Source organism: Onychostoma macrolepis, chromosome 12 (genome assembly GCF_012432095.1).
Source record: "Onychostoma macrolepis isolate SWU-2019 chromosome 12, ASM1243209v1, whole genome shotgun sequence".
NCBI lineage: Eukaryota > Metazoa > Chordata > Actinopteri > Cypriniformes > Cyprinidae > Onychostoma > Onychostoma macrolepis.
In genome coordinates this window covers 29,934,553-29,954,586 of record NC_081166.1, presented here as the reverse complement: position 1 = coordinate 29,954,586, position 20,034 = coordinate 29,934,553, and the positions used below count along the sequence as shown (strand labels likewise).

The window sequence follows — 20,034 nt, the reverse complement described above, 5'->3', positions numbered from 1 at the left end:
TTTGATTACTTTTTGATTACTTTTCCAAATTTCTAATAAATGTTTTCAACTGTTAATCATTTCAGGGTTAACCTTACAGTATCAACACTGATTACTGACAGACTTTCACAATCCTTCATCACTTAAATTAAGATTATAATAATTAAATTTTAAAGCACAGCCACCACAAAATCATTTTTTAACCCCTCTTTTTACTTAGATCGTTCCGAGGTTAAACACAGATGTAACATCATAACAAGATATAGTTTAATAGCTATGATAATGTTTTTGAAATCAAATTTTTGCATAGCTATGACAGGAATCACTGGCATCTAACAATTGAATGTGAATGCTACTATAGCAAGCTGACATTCAACAGTATTTTATGCAACATTTACTTGAAATTCACCTCAAGTTGTTTTATTATATATTATATTACATATATTACAATATTATATATTTAATTATACTAAATTATAATTAAACATATAATCAGTTTGTTGTCAGTAATCACGTCATGCCGTTTTCACCTGTACTTTTCTGACTGACAGCTTTACTCCAAACGACAGTACAGCAGCGGGAAGATTCACACTTACAGTGGACATCGAAGTATTTCAAAGAACATGCAGTACAAAGAAACACTCGCTTCTCACGAGTATATTCTCTTTCCATTGATGTCCTGTCAGCGCATGTTTCTCATCTGGGTTCTCTCAGGTAAATTTTGTTTGTGGCAGAAAGTCGCACAAACTATTGAGGCCTTTCAAATACTAACGACAAGAAGAGCACAATGAAAGTGTGAATATTTTGATGTGGATATAGTCCTTAGAAGTTGTCTCAGGCCTAGTTGTCTTAATAACGTCGATCCAAACTTAATTGAAAAGCAGTCTTTAAAAAAATCCAGTAGATTGAATCTTCCTCTTGGTGTCAGTTGGCGTCGCTTTCAAGACCACGGTAAGAAAATCTCTTTCGCGTTATTATTCATCTAAAGATAACGTTAACAGGGCTTTTACTGTTCTAGCTGCTAATGGAAGTGGAGACACATTGACACAGAGCTGATAACTTGAACTTGCTTTACATTACTTGTTTGAACTTTCTATTAATAACATGACTTTGTAATTTAATCTCTGGATAGTGAGGCATCTACTCTGCTCAGTGATATTTTTGTGAGCGTAGACCTCTGACAACACTGGTGATATCAGGAGAACATACGTGAAACATCCAATGGTGGAGAGCAGTAATGACCAATGTCTTACTAACTAACTGTGACACGGTATGTGTATTATAATTTAGTGGTTTTACCTCCTCCAAACGGAGCCCATATGACCCGTCTGATGGCCTTCACCCAGTCGTCCATGTCACTCTGGGAGTTGGCCATGAGTAGAAAGGACTCATGGCTCATCGCAGCCTTGTCTTTCTCACCAGCTGAGACAGAACACAAGAGAGGCAATCTGTCAGATGATGGAAGTTTATTACTCAAAGATACATATCTTCCTTCATATTTCTTACTTGAAGAGTTTCATTTTAAATACATTCTAAAGTAAAGTATTTTTACAAACTGCAAAAAATGTAAAAATTCTTAAACATTGCTCAAACAATTATGGCTTGCAACTAAGATTATGTGCCAAGATAGGAAATGGCCACAGATGCAAGAGCTGCTAGCTTTCTGTTGTTGTTATTATCATTATTTTTTTGTATCAAATGAATAGCACAGATTTTTCCCCAAGATGGATTTAGATATGTAATTATATTTGCACACATAGAAATGTCATGCAGTCATTGTATAATGCTGCTGTAAAGTGTTTAGCCTGAAATAATAAACGGAAGAGTATATATTTATTGAGGTTCTGTAACTGGTTTACACATCATTCAGTCATCTTTTTATGGAAGCTTATTTCTGCTGCTGAATAATAATAATAATAATAAAAAAGGTATCTGCAACTTTTTATCTAAGATTTTTTTTTCACGATTTTACGTCTTGCAATTCTGACTTTTTTTCTAAGAATTGTGTGATATAAACTCACAATTACAAGTTATACATTTAGAATTGCAAGATATAAAGATATACATTTTTTGAGTTTATATCTCATGTTCTGGCTTTACATTTACATCTAGTCATTTAGCAGATACTTTTATCCAAAGTGACTTACAAATGAGGACAATAGAATCAAAATCAACAAAAGGGCAATGATATCAAGTCAGAAATCTTTCTTTATTTCTCGCAATTGTGAGTTTATATCCCATAATTCTTTGAACCTTGCAATTATTTAGCAAAAAAAAAAAAAAAAAGTCAGAATTGTGAGATAAAATGTCACAATTATCTTTTAATTCTTTTTTTTTATTTTGTGGTGGAAACAAACTTCCATACCTTTTAGATGGAAGCTAATGGTAATTTTGATATGCATCTCTGTTGTCATGTATCAGTGAGATATATTTCAGTATTACTTCAAGGTTTAAGTACCAAGCTTGTTGTCCCTCTTGCCATCATTGACGTGAGCAGTTGAACACGTCACAAATTTTAATTTAAAACAGACTTAGAAAGACCAAAGTAACAAAGACATTTCCAGTTACCCATTGGGTTTGCAACAGTAAAGGATCAAAAATAGAAAAACCTCCACAATGGCTTCAGTTCAAAGCTTTACAATGATAAATGAAAAAAAATCAGAATCATTGAACAGCCAATACTCTGCCGGCCAGATAAAATGACTGGAGGAATAAGTCATGATAAGATAAGTGTTCACAGCAGTGTCGACTGAACGGAAAAAAACCAAGTACTGATGCAATTAAGATAAATAAGACAAGCAGACCCAGCGGTGCGTCTGAGGCTAGCGCTCTCACACAGAGTGGAAGCTGACTTGAAGGCATAATGAGGAACCTTCATTTCTCACCATGGTGTGGCATTTTGTTAGCATTCATGTCTCTTTAGGAAGTGTCAGAATGTCTGCCGATCTTGTGGGGAAGAAATAAATGGGCTTGTGGTGAAAGAACAACAGTGATCAGTGATAAATGGTTTCTTTGGACATTTTGCTTTTTCAAACAACAAATTTGTGTTTATTTAAGCATGAAATACAGATCGAGTGCAGGCTTTGACAGATACACAATTATGTGCTCAACATGCAATCTGTTTTATCCATGAATTTGGCAGCATTTTATATTCATGTGTGTTCCTGGGAATCAAACCCATGACTTTGCACGTGATCTGGATTATGTGCTGTGTAATTATGCACAGGACTGAAGAAGCTTATCTCAAATTGACCTTTGGAGAAATATTACGAGCAGGAGTGATTATGCTCCTTATTAACATCAACTGACAGATGCCACATAGCAGGCAAACACTACATGAAAACAAACAGGCTGGAGGTATGAGACCCTAATGAGAACATCAACAGCCATTACACTTCTTTGGTGATTATATTGCCATTTTTTTAAATTATTGGTATCTGATTGGTTTTGATAATCAAAGGATTTATTTTTGCCAAATCAAACAGTAAATGTTTTGTATAAATACCTGCAAACCCGTGGCCTTTCGGGGGAAATTCGCCATTCTAACATTGAAATAGGCCATTCAAGTGATTCATCCAAACCTGAGGAGTTTTTATTTGGAGAAGTGGAACTGACCGTCTTCAGAAAAGTTTTGATGGCATTTTCTTTTAATATTACCTCCATATAATGCCTAGTGTTTATAAACACAGTGCTTTGTGTACGGGGTAACCGCTGTATCTCTGCTTTTCCATAAGAGCCATCTACTGTGCATTTTTATTCAACCTGTCTGTTGTTTTTGTTCAGACCAATGTTTATCATTTTATAAACTTAGTTTTTGTCAAAACTTGCATTATTTGAAATGTAAAGTTGTTTAAATCATAATTTTTAGAGTATTCTTTTTATTTTTGTCTTTTATGTTACCATAGATATGATATTTTAAAAGAATGTTGCTGCCTACAACATGTAGTTCCATTCTAATATCAGATTTGAACTATTTCTGATTCTAATAATTTATTTATTTTAGCTTGCAGGTATATGTATACCTAGTTACAACAGTACTAACAAGTTCATTCATTGTATTTATCATACGTGGAAAAGTTTCTGTGTCTGGTTTTTATTATTTACTCATTTTGAACACTTGAAAATGACATGCGGAAGGGTGTAGAGGTACAATCTCAGACATCATCTTGATTAGCGGCCATATTAAAAACAAAAATACCTTAAAAAAATTAACATTGCATAAACATTATTGAACAAACAATTGCATTAAGAACAAACTATTCTGTACAAAAATAACAAACCATAACCTTTGTGTATTTTTTATTGACCCCAATGACGTTGTAACAATATTTTAAAGAAAATTCTAGAAAATCCTTGTCACTTCGATTTCTGCATGTAAGTGCATGAACTAAGATATTACCTTGGTTTAGGGTTGGTTTGTGCCTTGGTGGCTTACAGCAGCCCTGCCCCATGATGCACTGGAGGGATTGAGCTGGTACTAATGCTCTGCCATGTCTCTTACTCCAACAGATTGGCCATTAACCCAAACACAGCTCAAGTAGTTCCCGCACAACGCAGAATTCATGCTGCAGATGTGTTTGCTTCAAACCGTCGCTTTCAGAAACAAATCTTCAATAGTTGTCATTTACATCTCAATCATCCCAAGAGAGGATAGGATAAGAAAAATCAAGATCACGTTAGTCCATACTGTACATCCCGTAAAACCAGCGAGTAGAAAATACTTTTGATATCTCAGTTCAGCTCAAGCAGCACCACTTGACTTCTGTTTCTCTCATTCCCACTGACTTCTCACGGTAGACTGACAGAAGGAGACGGCCTGCTCTGTTAGTCCTTTCTAAACACCTCAGTGCACTTAAGCAAACAAACAGCACACCAGATGCATCGATCTCAGAGGACCTGATGCTTGGGGAAATCCTCCTCACTAGCAGAAATCTCACTAAATATCACGACTTTGGTTAGCAGATCCAGAGGCTGCCAGGACTCGGGTCACAATCATGCTCTGTGATTCTGTATTCTAAATGCCTTGAAAACACAGAAGCATGAAAAGTAATGCCCCGGTAATGCCATGTTTTTCCCATTTGTTTAGATCCCATTTTTGTATCAGCGCTTGTCATTTATGTCTCTGCAATGAATGGTGCTATTGTTGGATATTTTCGGATTTTATTTATCTTCTACAACCTTCTTTACTGGTTTTTATAAACTGAACATATGAATAACTTTTATATTGTTTTTATTATTTGAAGGTGAACACTTACTGGACTGAAACAACTTAGGTTTACTTGATTATCCATACATCATTTTTTAGAAGAATCAGTGAATATGTCTCGAATATGATCATCCAACGCTATCTCACGACCAATTCGTACATATTTTACAAGGTGGCTAATTCGCACGATTTTGTACGATTTGTCTAAACCCCAGTGACGGGTAGGTTTAGGGGCGGGGTTAGGTGTAGGTCATTCGTACAAATTCATACAAATTGGCAACTCGTAAAATACGTACGATTTAGCAAAACTCATATGAATTTGTACGAGCGAGGTCGTACGAATTAGCCACCTCGTAAAATACGTTTACTTGTTCATCTGTCAATCATCATTGTATTGCATTGCATTGTTTTGATCATAAATCATTTAAGCATTTAAATATCATCCGACTCAGACATGTTATTGTAGTGACAACTGATATTTATATTGTTTTATGTAAGCAGTCTCTTAAACTGTTATGAAGATCTCACATTACAAACTACCAGAATTTCATCTTTGTGACTTTGTGATTTTCATTCAGTTTGGGCCTTTGAATGTTTCTGAATGTCAGTTTTTCCTTGATTCAGTTTCGAGTCTGTGCAGTTGTTAATCAAATCTTTCCATTTCTTCATTGTTTTTGGAACTTATTCATTTTCAGAGTCACAATCAACAACAGGCCAGGCATCTCCAGACAAATGCTGCACTCGTTTTAAAGTTGAGAAGCATGAGGGAGCTCTGAAATCTGCTTTGTGTCATGTTATTGTTTGTTTTGCATGGAAAAGGGACTTTGCCAATAAGCTTTTTTGACTCAAAGGAGCATGCTGGTCAGAGAGAAACTGTGGTTAAGGGCTCTTCTCTGGGGAGGAGATGTGTGTTTACTGATCTGACATGAGAAAGTGCTGTTGGGTGTAGGAAACTGCTGCTAATGTCCTATGCTGTGTGCGTTTGGCTGTTTTATTTATTGTGTTTGGTGCATTACTTAGGTTAACACCAAATTCAGTTATCTAAATGTTTAATATGCACTTTAGGGGTGAAAAATTGATTGACTGATGCATCCTGATTTTTTTCTTGAACTATGCTAGATCAATCTACAAAAATGCATTAGAATTTTACATTAATTATATGCAAAAATATTCAGCGAATTGCTCTAAGTACAGGAAAAGAATGCATGTTTACCATCAAGAATTAGATCATTTGTAACTTGGATCTGCACAGGTTCCCATAGGAAACTAAAGACTAAGGTAACCTCATTTCTGTCTAGGAGAAATATTTGAAATGTTAAAGAGATCTCTTTTTTATTTGATTTTTCTTCCCTCTGGTTAGCTTCAATGCCATTTATCCACACCATTTCAATCAAAGACAATACATGCATTGTCATATTTGAAGTTGTTTTATGTAGACAGTGTTTATTGCACTATTGTTTTATTTTTACATACATGCAAAAACGGGCTGTACAAGACAAAATGTTAATGCTAAACAGAAGAAAAAACAAAACAAATAAACACTGGTACACTAGTGTTACATTTGTTAAAAAAAAAAAAGGTATTGCTCATATACTCAACATCTTGCACTTGTTAGTCCTTTCTAGTGTGTTTGGAAAATGTGGTGTATCTACAATGCTGGACGTTGAAGATAAATTAGTGCTGGGCAACAATTAATCATGATCGCATACAAAATAAAAGTTTTTGTGTACATAATATATGAGTTTACTGTGCATATTTGTTACGTATATATAAATACACACTCATGCATTTATATATTTAAGAAAAAAATGTTATGTTTATATATTAAATATATGTATAAATATATACATGTAAATATTGTCAAAATATATACTGTATGTTTGTGCCTTTATATATATACATAATAAATATACACAGCACACATACATATATTATGTTTTTTTTTTTTTTGGATGCGATTAATCGTTGCCCATCACTAAGATATATTAAACATTTAAACTAGTAACCCTTGTTATTCTGACATGTTTATTAAATATATATGCTATTAAATGCTAGTTTTAGCATTGCATCGCAGTCAAAAATAAATAAAACAACCTCTGAGCAGTAAAACATTTTTATTTACAGCAAGACAATAATGAGATCTCCCATGTTTCTCACACGTTGTCATTTTAGATTCCTTTCTTTCAGAGCTTTCTCGTAAAGATTTTTAGGAGAAACATCTGTTGAGACTAAAATGAGAAATACATGAGAATCACAACTAAGTCTCCTGAGGTTAGAAAGAGCAATAAAATATTCCTATAATGGAGTCTTGATCGAGATTACAGCGAGACAATAAAGAGATATTCTATGTTTTCTTGCACCACATTCTCAGTTTTGACTCTTTTGTTCTCAAATATTTCTCATATCTCATTTGTGTCTACTTCTATTTCTCATAAGGAATTTTAGGAGAAGCATCTTAATGCTGTTGATACTAAAATGAGAGATATATGAGAATCTCATCTAAGTCTCCAGAGCGTAGGAAAAGCAACCACTGAGCAATACATTTTTTCTTATGGGTTGATTTTATTCTTTTTCTGCAGTGTTTTATTTTTATAAAAAAAAATTTAGTCACATCTTTGGCTTGAGCAGACCAGGGCTGCATTTTCAGAGATAAGAAATTAAATACTTCCCATTTTAATGTGATTATCGAGAGAATTTAATATCTTGTCAACACTGAATGGATTTGGAGGGCATTTGGAGGTTGACTTCAGTTTTCTTTGCTTTATTGTTTAGAAAAATTAGCTCTGGTGGGTGTCACAGTCATGTGTTATTTACTCGTCATAAATAAAACACACACGCAGTCTGCATTAGTAAATCATGTTGGGGCAAAATCAGCCCTCTGTAATCAGTATGTTCTGGAAAGGCTATTCGATTCCTGACACTCAAAAGCCATGCATGCTGGTTTCAGTACAGGACATTGATTTGATGATTCAATATGAAGATCTGCTCACCTGGCACGATCTCAAAAAGGTGTCTGCCGGGTTCTTCTGGGTTGGCTGTCAGTTCATTCACTTGGCTGCCCTTCAGTGAGATGCAGCCCTGCACAGACGAAGAGTTAGAAATGCATCACGTATCCTTTACTGACCTATTAAACCAATCAGACTTAATTACCATGTAAACTTGAATGCAATTCTTCAATCAGCATCAAGTCTCCTATAGTCCTCTGGAAATGTGTTACCAGTGATTTTGAGCCTATTGTACAGTACTCAAGACATTTTCCTTTAATTGGTCATTGTTTATTTTATTTGTATTTTTTTTAGAATATTTTGAATATGTCCCCCCCCCCCGCCCCCCTTGTTGATTTATTAGGATATTTTTTTTAATTATACATGACTGTTGAATCTCACAATTCAGGGGCTGGATTCAAAAAAACAACAAAAAAAATCTTCTTAAGAAAGAAATGAAGTCATTTCTTAGGATGAATTCCAGGAAGTTTGTAAGAATGTTAAATTTTTGAAAAATTCTTTACGAAAGTTAAAGAATATATCATATTCAAATATTTTCTGAAGAACATCTTACTTTTCTTAAGAAGAAAATGACAAGCTTTGGTATTATCTGATTGTATGGATGGTCTTTGCACTGATCAACTTGAAAAACAACTCAAACGTTTTTTGTTTTTTGCATATTACTGTAATAACTACAATAGTATGACACTATTTTTTCTGTGTATGGCCGCTCCCATATTTGCTAAAAAAATTCTAACATTTAAAAAAGGTAACTATTCTTAAAATGTATTTATTTATTTATTTGTAAGAATTCTAGCCGAATTTCAAATTCAACAAAAAGTCATGTTGCGCTTAATCTTGACCGATCATTGGTATCACTACAGAGTATGTCTCTAGGGTTATGCTTAATATTTGAAACAACCCAAAAATTCATTAAACATCTTACCTTTGTGGATTTAAGACAAGTTGGAGGTTATCTTAACTTTAAAGAAGTTATTTATGATCATTTTTAAGAACATTCTTTCAGGAATTCAAATTCTTCTTTCATTTTGTTTTTAAAAAATGATAATAATAATAAAGTTTATTCTTAAGTGAGAAAATAAGAAGAAAATACTGTTACAATTCTCCTTCTGAACAACTATTAAATACTCCAGATCGTGATGCATGGGATGTAATGGCCCATCTCCACTGTCTCCTTTTAACTCAGTGTGTGATTTGCTATGAGATTTGCCTACACGGGCCTTCCACTTTGAATCCCATTGATTAAAGGCAGGAAGAGTGAGAGGGATTGACATTTTCACACACATCCTGGCCAGCGCAGCATGGGCACAGATTAACGGTGCTTGGATGAGTATTGACAGTCTCCTGTGAGGGACACTGTTCATCACACTCGTCAGTCTGACTGAAGATCTTACCAAGGCTGGACCGTATTGATTGCTTAATATAAGACGGTCGAAACCTGCTAAAAGCAACGTGGCGGCTCAGATTGTGGTGGAAATGTGAAGCAGCTGGAGTTCACACTTACTAATAGCACTATGTCACTATCTAGAAAGTGTGCGTAGTGTTTAAGAAGCAGTTTAGTGATGGATGTCACATTTATTGACTTTTGCCCTCTTTTGTTGGAGATCTGTCACACACACTTAAAAAAAGGCATTGTCAATTGTGCATGTTTTGCATTAAGATAAAGTGAAATATTTTGAATACTCTGAGATGTTTCTTGGCAGCATCACAACACCATTAGTGCATTTATAGTGTGAAACATACAGTGAATATTTGTTTATGATAGGGAGACCACATTGACTTACAGTTTAAGTTATACAAAGTTAATCATAACATGTACAATTTTTATATGACTTTGGATTTATGACTCTTAATGTTATTATTATTATTAGTGGTTACAAAACACACATTTACTGATATATCTGATTCTAAAATGAGTCGTTTCTTTTTGGTAAATCAAACAGCTCATTTTGCCAAAAGTGCCTGCTCACTTTTACTTCCAGAAGTATTTTTCCATTCATTTTTCCCACGGGGATTTTAAAAAAGTGTTTGTTTTACAGTTATATAAGCCATAAACCAAACCAACCAGCAACAAGGTGATTCACAACAGTACAAGCTATGATTTGAAGACAAAAAAAGTGGTTGAAAATTGGACAAAAAGACAAAGATACACACGTAGCCTGCTTATTATTGACTTAGGAAAATAACTACAAACCCATGAAGCATTTTGAATGACATAATCAAACCAGATGGGTAAAGTTTGTGAACAAGTTTGTGTTTCTAGCATGATTACCCTGCTAAAAAAACAAAACAATAGAAGCCCAATAGAAACCATCACAGAAATTCCAATGGTTTCCATTAAAATACCATTATAAACCATTAGCTTTTTCCAGTAAAACCATTACAAAATTCCTTTTTGTAGTGTGTTTTGGGCATTTTTCCAATAGAATCCATCACATACCAGTAGACACCATTATAGTTTCCATTAAAACCAATACAATTACCATTATAACCATTAAAACCATTACATTTTCTATTGGGTTTTGGGCGGGGTTCTATTGTTTTTTATTTCAGCAGGGTAGCATGTTTTTGCATGATTAGCATGTTGCTAACATATGCTGTTAGGATGTTTCTAGCATGATTAGCACGTTAGCATCATTAATATGTTGCTAGCATGTTATTAGCACATTGCTAAAATGTTTTTAAGATGATTAGCATTTCCCTAGCATGTTTTTTGCATGTTGCTTACATGTTTTAGCTAGTAGCATGATTTAGCATGTTGTCCTAGGATAGTCAATAAGCTTTGCTAGTGACAGACAGCTTAAACACTAACAAATCTTATTGTAGTTTTGACCCCCTCAATAAAAGTCAATGGGACTTTTCGTAGTTTTGATAGTCCATTTAACGAATCCATTCAGCAAGAAAAGATATAGCATGTAGCTCACAGTAGGTCTGTTTTTAAAGGTTTATGAGAGATTGTTAATTATCAGTTCCCTTATGGAGTAAATGAATGGGCTTTTTATGTACTTTGCATACACTGTTGAAGCCATTGGACAACCATCTCAGTACAGCAGTGATGCAAATTCAGAATAGCTCAACCACCAGATTTCTTTTCATAGGCATATTTTTGTGCGTCTTCAAAGCCAAACACACCTGTGGTTTGGTCTCCTCTTCATCCTTGTAGAAGTAGAGGTGGTCAGCACGCAGCACAAACCAGCGCAGCTGCCAGTTCTTCATGATGCTCCTCTGCTTCTTCAGCCAGCCGGCCTTTAGCACTCCCTCTTGGAGACTCGGTGAGGTGGGCCGACATGAGCCACGTGATGGCTCTCCCATCACCATGCTCTTGGACCTGGCTGCAGGTGATGAGAAGAGACGTACATGTCAGTGATCAAAGACATCATCATCATCATCATTTCTAGTCATGCATGATTTAAGGATGACAAGCACTTACAGTAGCAGAGGGGAAAACTGTCATAATTTACACAAAAGCAGAACTGTAGGCTATTGTATGGTTTCAGAAGACTTCATGAGTCATACCAACCACTTTTTATGAGACTTTTGTGGTGCTTTTGTGTCCTTTTTGAAGCTGACAGCTTCACTCTCCATTCATGGCATAAATGCATGGAAAAAGTGATCTTAAAAATTCCTCTTTGTTTTTCACGGATGAAAGAAAGCTTCACCAAAAACATGTAGCTTAGGGATAGGTGCTGTGTTTAACCTGTGAGGCAGTGATTTATACTAAATAATCAGTGAATGATATACTTAACGATTCAAAATTATTTTAGTATCATTGAGAGACTTTTATAGTTTATTTATTTATTTATTTTTTGTATTTTCCATTTTCTATTTAGTCAAGATGTTGGTTTTTGTCATTTTTATAAGTCATCTTATGCCTCTGGGCTGTAGACTCAAAATCAATGTGTGGATTTCCGAGAAAAAGAAGAAATCAATGTTTGTTTGTTTTTTTCTCATTTATATTATTATATTAAATTATTTGTCACTCCCAATCCACTAGTGAGCTGGAAAACTGACTGCTCCTTGCGGAAGTGCGGAGTGCGGAAGTAAAAATACCATTCATTTTATCCATAGGGAAGTTGATTTAGAACGATAACATAAAAAATGTTTATCCTTTTAAAAAATGTTTAGTTGTTTTTATTAGTAAATTATATTTCTATATAGTTTCTATTATTTCTGCTAGTTGAAATAAAATGTACAAATATTTTATTTTGTTCCAGTTAACATTCATTTAATTTTTTTTTCTTTATGGTTTTAGTTATAGCTATTCATAATAACCCTGCTTTAATCTTCTTTTCTTTGTGTGTTCAGCAGAATATGAAGATTTGTTCTCTCTGGTCTGTACCAGTAAATTTATCTGGGATTCTCCAGTATCTCTTTCCCAAAGGGAGTGAGTTCTCATGCTCTAATAGGATCTCCAGAGTGTAATTTAGTCAGAGGATCACTTGATGTAGAAAAATCTGCAGTTTGCCATTTCATGTAGTTAAGATAGAGGTGCCAAGGACCACTTTTCGGAGTGTCATTTAACAAAAATAGAAAGTACTATCCTGTATCTGTTCCTTAATGTAAGAAAATATATAAAATGTTGTGAGAAGTAAACAGATTTGGATTGGTTGGATTCCTCTGATTTTGCTCGGACACAAGCCACACAGGCTTAAAGCTGGACTACTGTTATGAACAATCTGTGTCACCATTGATAATTTATAGGAGTCCTTCCAGCACACACAAAGTCATCTTATGCCTCTGGGCTGTAGACTCAAAATCAATGCATGTGTGGCTTTCAGAGAAAGAAAAAAAAATCAATGTGTTCTTCTCATTTATATTATTGTATTATTTTTCACTCCCAATCCACTGGTGAGCTGGACTGCTGACTGGTCTTTAAGTCTGTAATTCATATAGAGTGCAACAGTCCGGATTCGGAATTAAAAATTCCATATTTTCTCCAAAACTTATAACAATTAAAAATAGACCTACTGTGAGCTAAGAGGTTGTTTATTGATGATATATGCAATTTGTTGAAGCTATCAGCCTGCATATTAATAACTTATTTTTTTAAATAACCATGTTTAACAGTTCTGGTGAAAAACTACATTACCCACGATTCTGCAAAGAAATCTCCACCAATCAGAAAATCAAAACAAGATAATTAGAGCAAAATAACTCTTTAGCGCTACTCCCATGAAGCACTGCGAATTACCTCCCTATGCTCTCAAACTACTGAAATATTTGTATTAATGTGCTTATTTTGCAATAAATGTAAAATATTTAGTTTTGACATGCACTCAACTTCTTTAAATTGCAATGCCTTGTGGGATTGTAGTCATTTTCCTCATTAAAGTCGTACACGTTTGTAATGTGATTCACCTCGTAGCTGGTTGGTTTGGTTCATGGCTAATAACTCTTTAACAACAAATGAACGGGAAAAACTACTTCTGGATCCAAGGCCACTGAAAAAGTGGGCGGGCTCTATAGAATACTTGCTTCTGATTGGTCACAGCATTTTGTGCTCAACTGTTGTTGTATAATGATACTAAATTGCATAATTGACCATGGTCTCAACTTATTTCCAATAATGTTATGCAATGGCTCTTGTATCATTCTACGATGCACCTTTGTACCTCATTTACCCCAAAGGGTGCATATTAGTACCTTAACCGTACATAATAGTACCTAAAGTGTACGCATTAGTACCTTTTGGAAAGGGTACCATCCCAGGGATGGATAGTGGAGCGAACAACAAAAGCAATCTGACTGTTTTTATGTATACTTTACTGTCTCCACTAGAATGAAATGTTGAGTACAGATGTGGAGGTACTGAGTCAGGCTCTTAGAGAGACAAATGTGTGATGGCTCGAGGTCTGTCTCCAATGGCCTTTTCCATAATGCCTCCTCCTCATCAGAGCTGCAGGCTTCTTGATTACATTAGCCGTGTCTGTGGGTGTGGTGGCTTCTGTAGCCCTGCTCCGTCTAATGGAGACCAGAGGAAGACAGTGGGCTGCAGCAGTAAAACAAGGGGTATCTGGGTATCTAACTCGATATGTTTATGATATGGGCAGAACTTCCATGTTGAGAATCCTGACTGGTAAAACTGGCAACATTTAGCTTGCATAATTATAGTTAGCCAAGTCGTAATTGGCTATGTTAGCATAAACAGGTGGTTTTTGCAGTTGTGGCTGGGTGGTTAGTCTGGTGTGAAATTCATATTAGGCATGGTATGAGATTTGAATGGTATGATATGACACTGTAAAAAATGACTGTTATTTTAATGGTAAAAAAACTGTGAAAATGCTACAGTAAAAACCTGTTAAATTGTTAGCGGTAAGTTCCTGTAAAATTTAGAGGGAAAAAACGTAAACTGACGTTCCCAGAATTCCCTGTGTTGAATTTGATGTTTTTTCTTTGAAATAACTGTTTCTTCTTGTTTTTTTCTTATCAGTTATGTTTATTAGGGTTGTATGTTGCATCTGATGTTGTTAAATTAATGTTTATTGCATATTTCAGTTTAATGAGTCTCACCATGATGGTGTTTAGTGCTTGTGTGAATGACACTGTGCACCTTCTATATATGTTATTATTTAAAAGCCGTTTGTGATGGGCTTTGGTTCATCATGTGACTCTCATCACCTGCATTTGGTGGTTATCAGTGTATTTCAAAGGTACAAAACAGATTTCAGTACTTCAATAGGTTGGTATATTAACATTATATCAGTTAATGAAATTACGGTATTTAACTGTAAATTTAAGTTAAAACCTAAAATGTTGTTACCGTATTTTTTACAGTGTATGATATGACCTTAAGCAAAAATATCATGGTTTCACAGTATCACGATATTGCGATTTAAGCTCTAAAATGTGTTCTTTTTAAATGTCTGGGTAAAAAACAACTACTTTCCCCCCCATTGAATACGTTATAAATTGTTTATAAGCAAGATACAGAATATTTGAAACAGCAGTATTTGTTTCTTGTTTCTTTGATCTATTTCTCAAATGTTTGTTGAATTGTGGGCTGACCTGCAGATTTTGATGTGGATGGTTGATTTGCTGATATATATATGTATGTGCGTGTGTGTTAATAGTCGAACCATTAATTACATAATTTGATTTGATTTGATGTGAAAACATACTACCACTGCTAAGAATAATATCAAATGCTGTAAAATCGATTATTGTTATTGTAGTGTTGATGCACATATAGCGATAGCCGATTAAAAAAAAAAAATCTTTAAGCAAGAGACAAGAAAGAATTAAAATGAAAGTACATAAACAAGATGTTTGCTCTATTACAGACCAAACTCTCTGTAGCCATTTAAAATTATAGTCAACCACTGCATTTTAATGATGGTCCAAACATGTAGCATGAGCAGTTTTCGATTTAAATTAGATTGTATAATTTTAAAATTTGAAGCAAAAACAGAAAGGTCTGACTTTAGCTTTGTGAAATTATACTACATAACACATGCCTGCACGAAACAGAAACATCGGATGGGCTGAATGAGACACAAACTCACTCTCTGACAGCAGGTGGCGCTTATGGAGCAGCAGCGATACAGCATTTTCTTGATTACCACTGTAAACAAAGCAGCGCTGCGCTTATAAACACTGCTTTAATATGGATTATATTAAAGGTGAAAAGAAAATACCATCTAAACCTTTCTGAAGACAATCAGTTCCTCTCAGACATACAGTCATATAAACCAAAAATTCCAAATTTAGGATTTTCTTCCAATATTTCTTGCATCTTGAACCATGCTCTGCCTGCTACAACATTTTCAGCGTCTCTGGCCTCTATTAACAGCTGGTTGCAGACTTTGTAATATTTCCACACAAATTAAATTTTTGAAAATGATTGCAGTTTGTGCAATTCCGGAAAAGAGATCGGCTGTAAAAATCGTGTAAGTTCAAGGGGAATTTCTATCTTTGAAAAAAAAAATGCTGGAAAAATGGAAAATTTTTGTTGTTTTGAAACCGTGATTTTTTTCAAACCACGATATACCTCAAAACCGGTAATTCATATTCTGCAGCCCTAACCACGAACTTGGTAGTGGCAAATGCAAATCTGAAGTTTCAAAATTTAACATCGTTCACCCACTAAATTTTTATTTTGACTTGGCGGGATGATTATTGCAGCTTTTGTTTCAGTAGTTAAAGTTAGCTAAATTTACATTTAATTCTATCATAGGTGAACACTGTGGGAACCAATTTGCTTGATGAGTATTCCATTTTATTTCTGTGAGTATTTTTCAGTATAAATTAGAAAAATATAAATCCTGCACACTACTCAATTTTGGATCATCACAAAAATATTTTAACGAGCAGCGTTTTGGTCAATTGACTTTCCACAGGCTTACGAAACATGCAAAGTAGAAGCACATTTATGAACACATCATTTATAGTGAGTTCAATCAGCTGTTAGTAATGACAATAGGCCGATTTTTCTAGCTTTCTTCATCCAGTGCACCTACGACTGGTTTGGTTGTGCGAGGCACCATACATTTTTTTGTGAATATTATGCAAAAGTAGAAACTTTCAGCTTTGATTTGTGTAGCAGAAATGCAAACATTCAGTGTTTTAAAACTGTCCCTCAAACCTGTAAATTTGCAGAGCCCATGACAGAAACATTTTCACTGCACTCTGGTTTTCACGAGCGTTTAGTGCCCATCGGTTTTGAGCATTTTCAGTGATGAAGTCAAATGGAATAGAGTGCAGACACCCAGTTTGCAAATCTCTCTACACGATGATTCATACCTTCCCACTTTGTCTTGGGCGTTTCTAGGATGTGGTCACCAAAACTGCCTGTTTTGGCACGGACAGGATCAACTCTGAGAATAGTTGTCTCTAAAGTTGCAATTAAAATATAGTGGAAAGAATGTTTTCAAGTTGTGCATGATGACAGTGTCAGTACTGGCGCCATGACTGTGGCATATAAATTTGGCACCTTAGATAAAGTCCACCGCTGGTTAAGATTAGCAACTGCAAGAAACAACCTAGAGCATGGGTTTGCATACTCTAAGACATGAACTCCAAATCAGCGTTATTTTATATCATTAAGGTGCTATTATAGCTTTAAAAAAAAAAAAAAAAAAAAAATTAATCTGTTTGTTGATTTCTTTATTTAATTTTATTTATATATTATTTATTTTTCATTTTATTGGTTTTCATTCTAATTTTAGTTTTGTAGATTAATTTTTACTACTTTTTACTTTTGAATTTTGAAGTTTTAGTAATTTAGTAATTTCAGAAATTATATATATATATATATATACATATGGCAAAATGTGTATCTATCTATCTATCTATCTATCTATCTGTACTATGAGAGAAAAATATTATGTTTGATATTATGTTTTTTCCTAAATTAAATAATTGGTTTGAATTTTTATTAGACAAGCAAATTATAACTACAAAATTCTTATTCTAGATATGTAAATTCATCAGGGTCCGATTAGGTTCAATTGCCAGGGTAAGCATGAACTAAATCAATGTATACCTTCAATGCAAAGTCAATGCAAATCTCTTTGTATAAAAGCATCTGCCAAATGCATGAATATAATGTAATGTCCATTGGGAAATAAATAAGGTATAATGTACCGTCAGCTGGCCGTTATCGCAAAACAAACCCCTTCAGGTTGATGTAAGACGCAAAGCAGAGAGGTCTCGAATCGCCCTGAAGGGTTTATTTTGTGATAATGACCGACTGGCTGCACATTATCCAGCATAGTGCATGTCTTCTACCAAATAAATGACTGTAAATATTAATTTGAACAAGAACTGTTGGAAATCAGCTACCTGGGAGGTCAGTTTTACAGCTTGACCCTCTTTATACAATACATTTGAATTCTGCAGAATGCTGTGATTGACCAATGAGAGAGAGAAATAAATAAATAAATAAATGCATGGTTCATGGTTGAACATCTCCCAGCAGATGCCGTGATGTTCAGCAGGTAGCATAAGGCCGGTGGGGGAAGGGCAGGGATCTATAGGCAGGTTTGAGAGGACATAAAGAGCTAAATCACTCAGTCTTTTACATGCATTGAGCTTTGCTTATTAACACAGCGTCATCCAAATCAAGTTGATGCATGATGAATGAAACCTTGTGCTCTGCCTGTATTTCACATCTCAACCAAGCCTGCTACAGGCTGCTGATGAACGATGATCGGCGCTCTGTGTGTAAAAGCCTCAGCATGCTGCGGATGATAGTGGAATGTGTGTAACATGCATCGCTGGACGCTCGTGGTTTATCGTATGGTCAGCCACAACATAATGAGAGTGAAGAGATAAGACTTATTGAGTGCATTTACATTTATATGTATCTGTTTAGCAGATGCTTTTATCCTAATCTTGTTTTAAATCAGAATTTTGATGGCGTAAATAGCTGAATTATGAGTCGGACAGCTGTTTAACATAGTCGTCGACCGATATGGGTATTTATTTCCAAATACGGACATCTATTATGGCAAATATATTGCTCATATATAATATAAGGTGAATACAATTTAATTACATCAATTGGAATGTAAACATATACACTGGAACTATACAATTTTTTATAGTCAATAAAAAGCTGACATATAGTGGCTAAGGAAACTATATATATATATATATATATATATATCATATATACAATCTAATCTAATCATACATACATATATATATATTTAATTAATTAGCATTTTTATGTATATAATATTGATATGATCATCAAAATAACATAACATTATATATATATATATATATATATAATTAGCAGCAAAATAAAATTTAAAAGCGTAAATATTAAAAAAAATATATAAATATCATATTGTTTTTTTTAAACTAATATCTATCTATCTATATAACATTATTATATTTACATTTCTTCATATATTTATAGAAATATTAAGTGGCATAATTGCAGAGTTAAAGTATGATGAGCAGAGATGATGGAGTGATGTGCTGCGAGCAGCTGAAGCAGAGATGCTGTGAGATGGAGCACGTTCGGTGTGTGACAGATGAAATACAAACGTAGCGTACTGTACCTCTCCTGGTCTGCCTGATCTTTGGACTCAGCATGGCTGCCATCGATGGGCTGCGCTTCCTCCGCTCTGCATATTCCTCCTCCTCAGATCTTCTCTCGGTACATTCTCCCTCCTGCTCCTCTCCTCCGTGGCTCCCTCTTCTATCCTCCTCGCTCTCTCCTCTCTTCTCCGCTAGCTCGCTGACCTCATGTTGCAGGCTGGTTGGGGGCTGGGGGAGGGATTCCTCACACACACACACACATGCTCCCTCTCCGCTTCTTACTCACAGACACACACACACGCTGGTCCACACCCACCAGGCGATGCATTATTCATCATCGCTCCTCTACATTGACCAGTCAGTGTGTATATGATTACAGCAGGCTGCCCTGAAGAGCAAAGCGCCCGCCTCTTAATTGGCCTCAGGCATGTGTACTCACACTCCTCCGTCTCTGGGGATTTCTCACCCTGCCTGCCTCTTGTGCGCACATATCCCCATCAGAGATGTACACTACTGGACCAGGACACACGGTAAAAAATGACCGTGAATTTAACGGTAAAAGACTGTAAAAATGCTAAGGTAAAAACCTGTTAAATGGTTAATGGTAAGTTCCCCTTCTATATACCTTGAAAAACTATATTGGACACTACATGCAATTTTACGGTAGTATACCGTTTTTGAAAGTGGAAAAATAATGTATAATTTACAGTGAATAACCGTAAATTGACATTTCCAGATCTCCCTGCGTTACATTTCAAATTTGATGTTTTTTGTTGTTGTTGTTGTTGAAATAACTATGTTTCTTAGATTTTTCTTATCAGTTTTGTACATTAGGGTTGTATGTTACATCTAATG

General features: G+C 34.9%; 1 protein-coding gene across 4 annotated transcripts in view; it reads right to left on the bottom strand.

The window, feature by feature from the left end:
• si:dkey-191m6.4 (rho GTPase-activating protein 22) overlaps positions 1-19,434 on the bottom strand; it is a 29,690-nt gene extending 10,256 nt beyond the window's left edge. The window contains exons 1-4 of one of the 4 annotated variants that reach the window (XM_058792669.1): positions 19,200-19,434; positions 11,323-11,522; positions 8,176-8,263; positions 1,279-1,401 (exon numbers count right to left, since the gene is read on the bottom strand). In XM_058792669.1, the coding sequence (XP_058648652.1) occupies positions 1,279-1,401; positions 8,176-8,263; positions 11,323-11,522; positions 19,200-19,242 (454 nt within the window). In that variant the 5' untranslated portion in view covers positions 19,243-19,434. Of the gene's footprint in view, positions 1-509; positions 1,005-1,278; positions 1,402-8,175; positions 8,264-11,322; positions 11,523-11,620; positions 11,625-11,710; positions 11,799-19,199 lie in introns of those variants that run through there. The other 3 variants (XM_058792668.1, XM_058792670.1, XM_058792671.1) reach the window with 3 other exon arrangements.
• Positions 19,435-20,034: the final 600 nt, after the last annotated feature.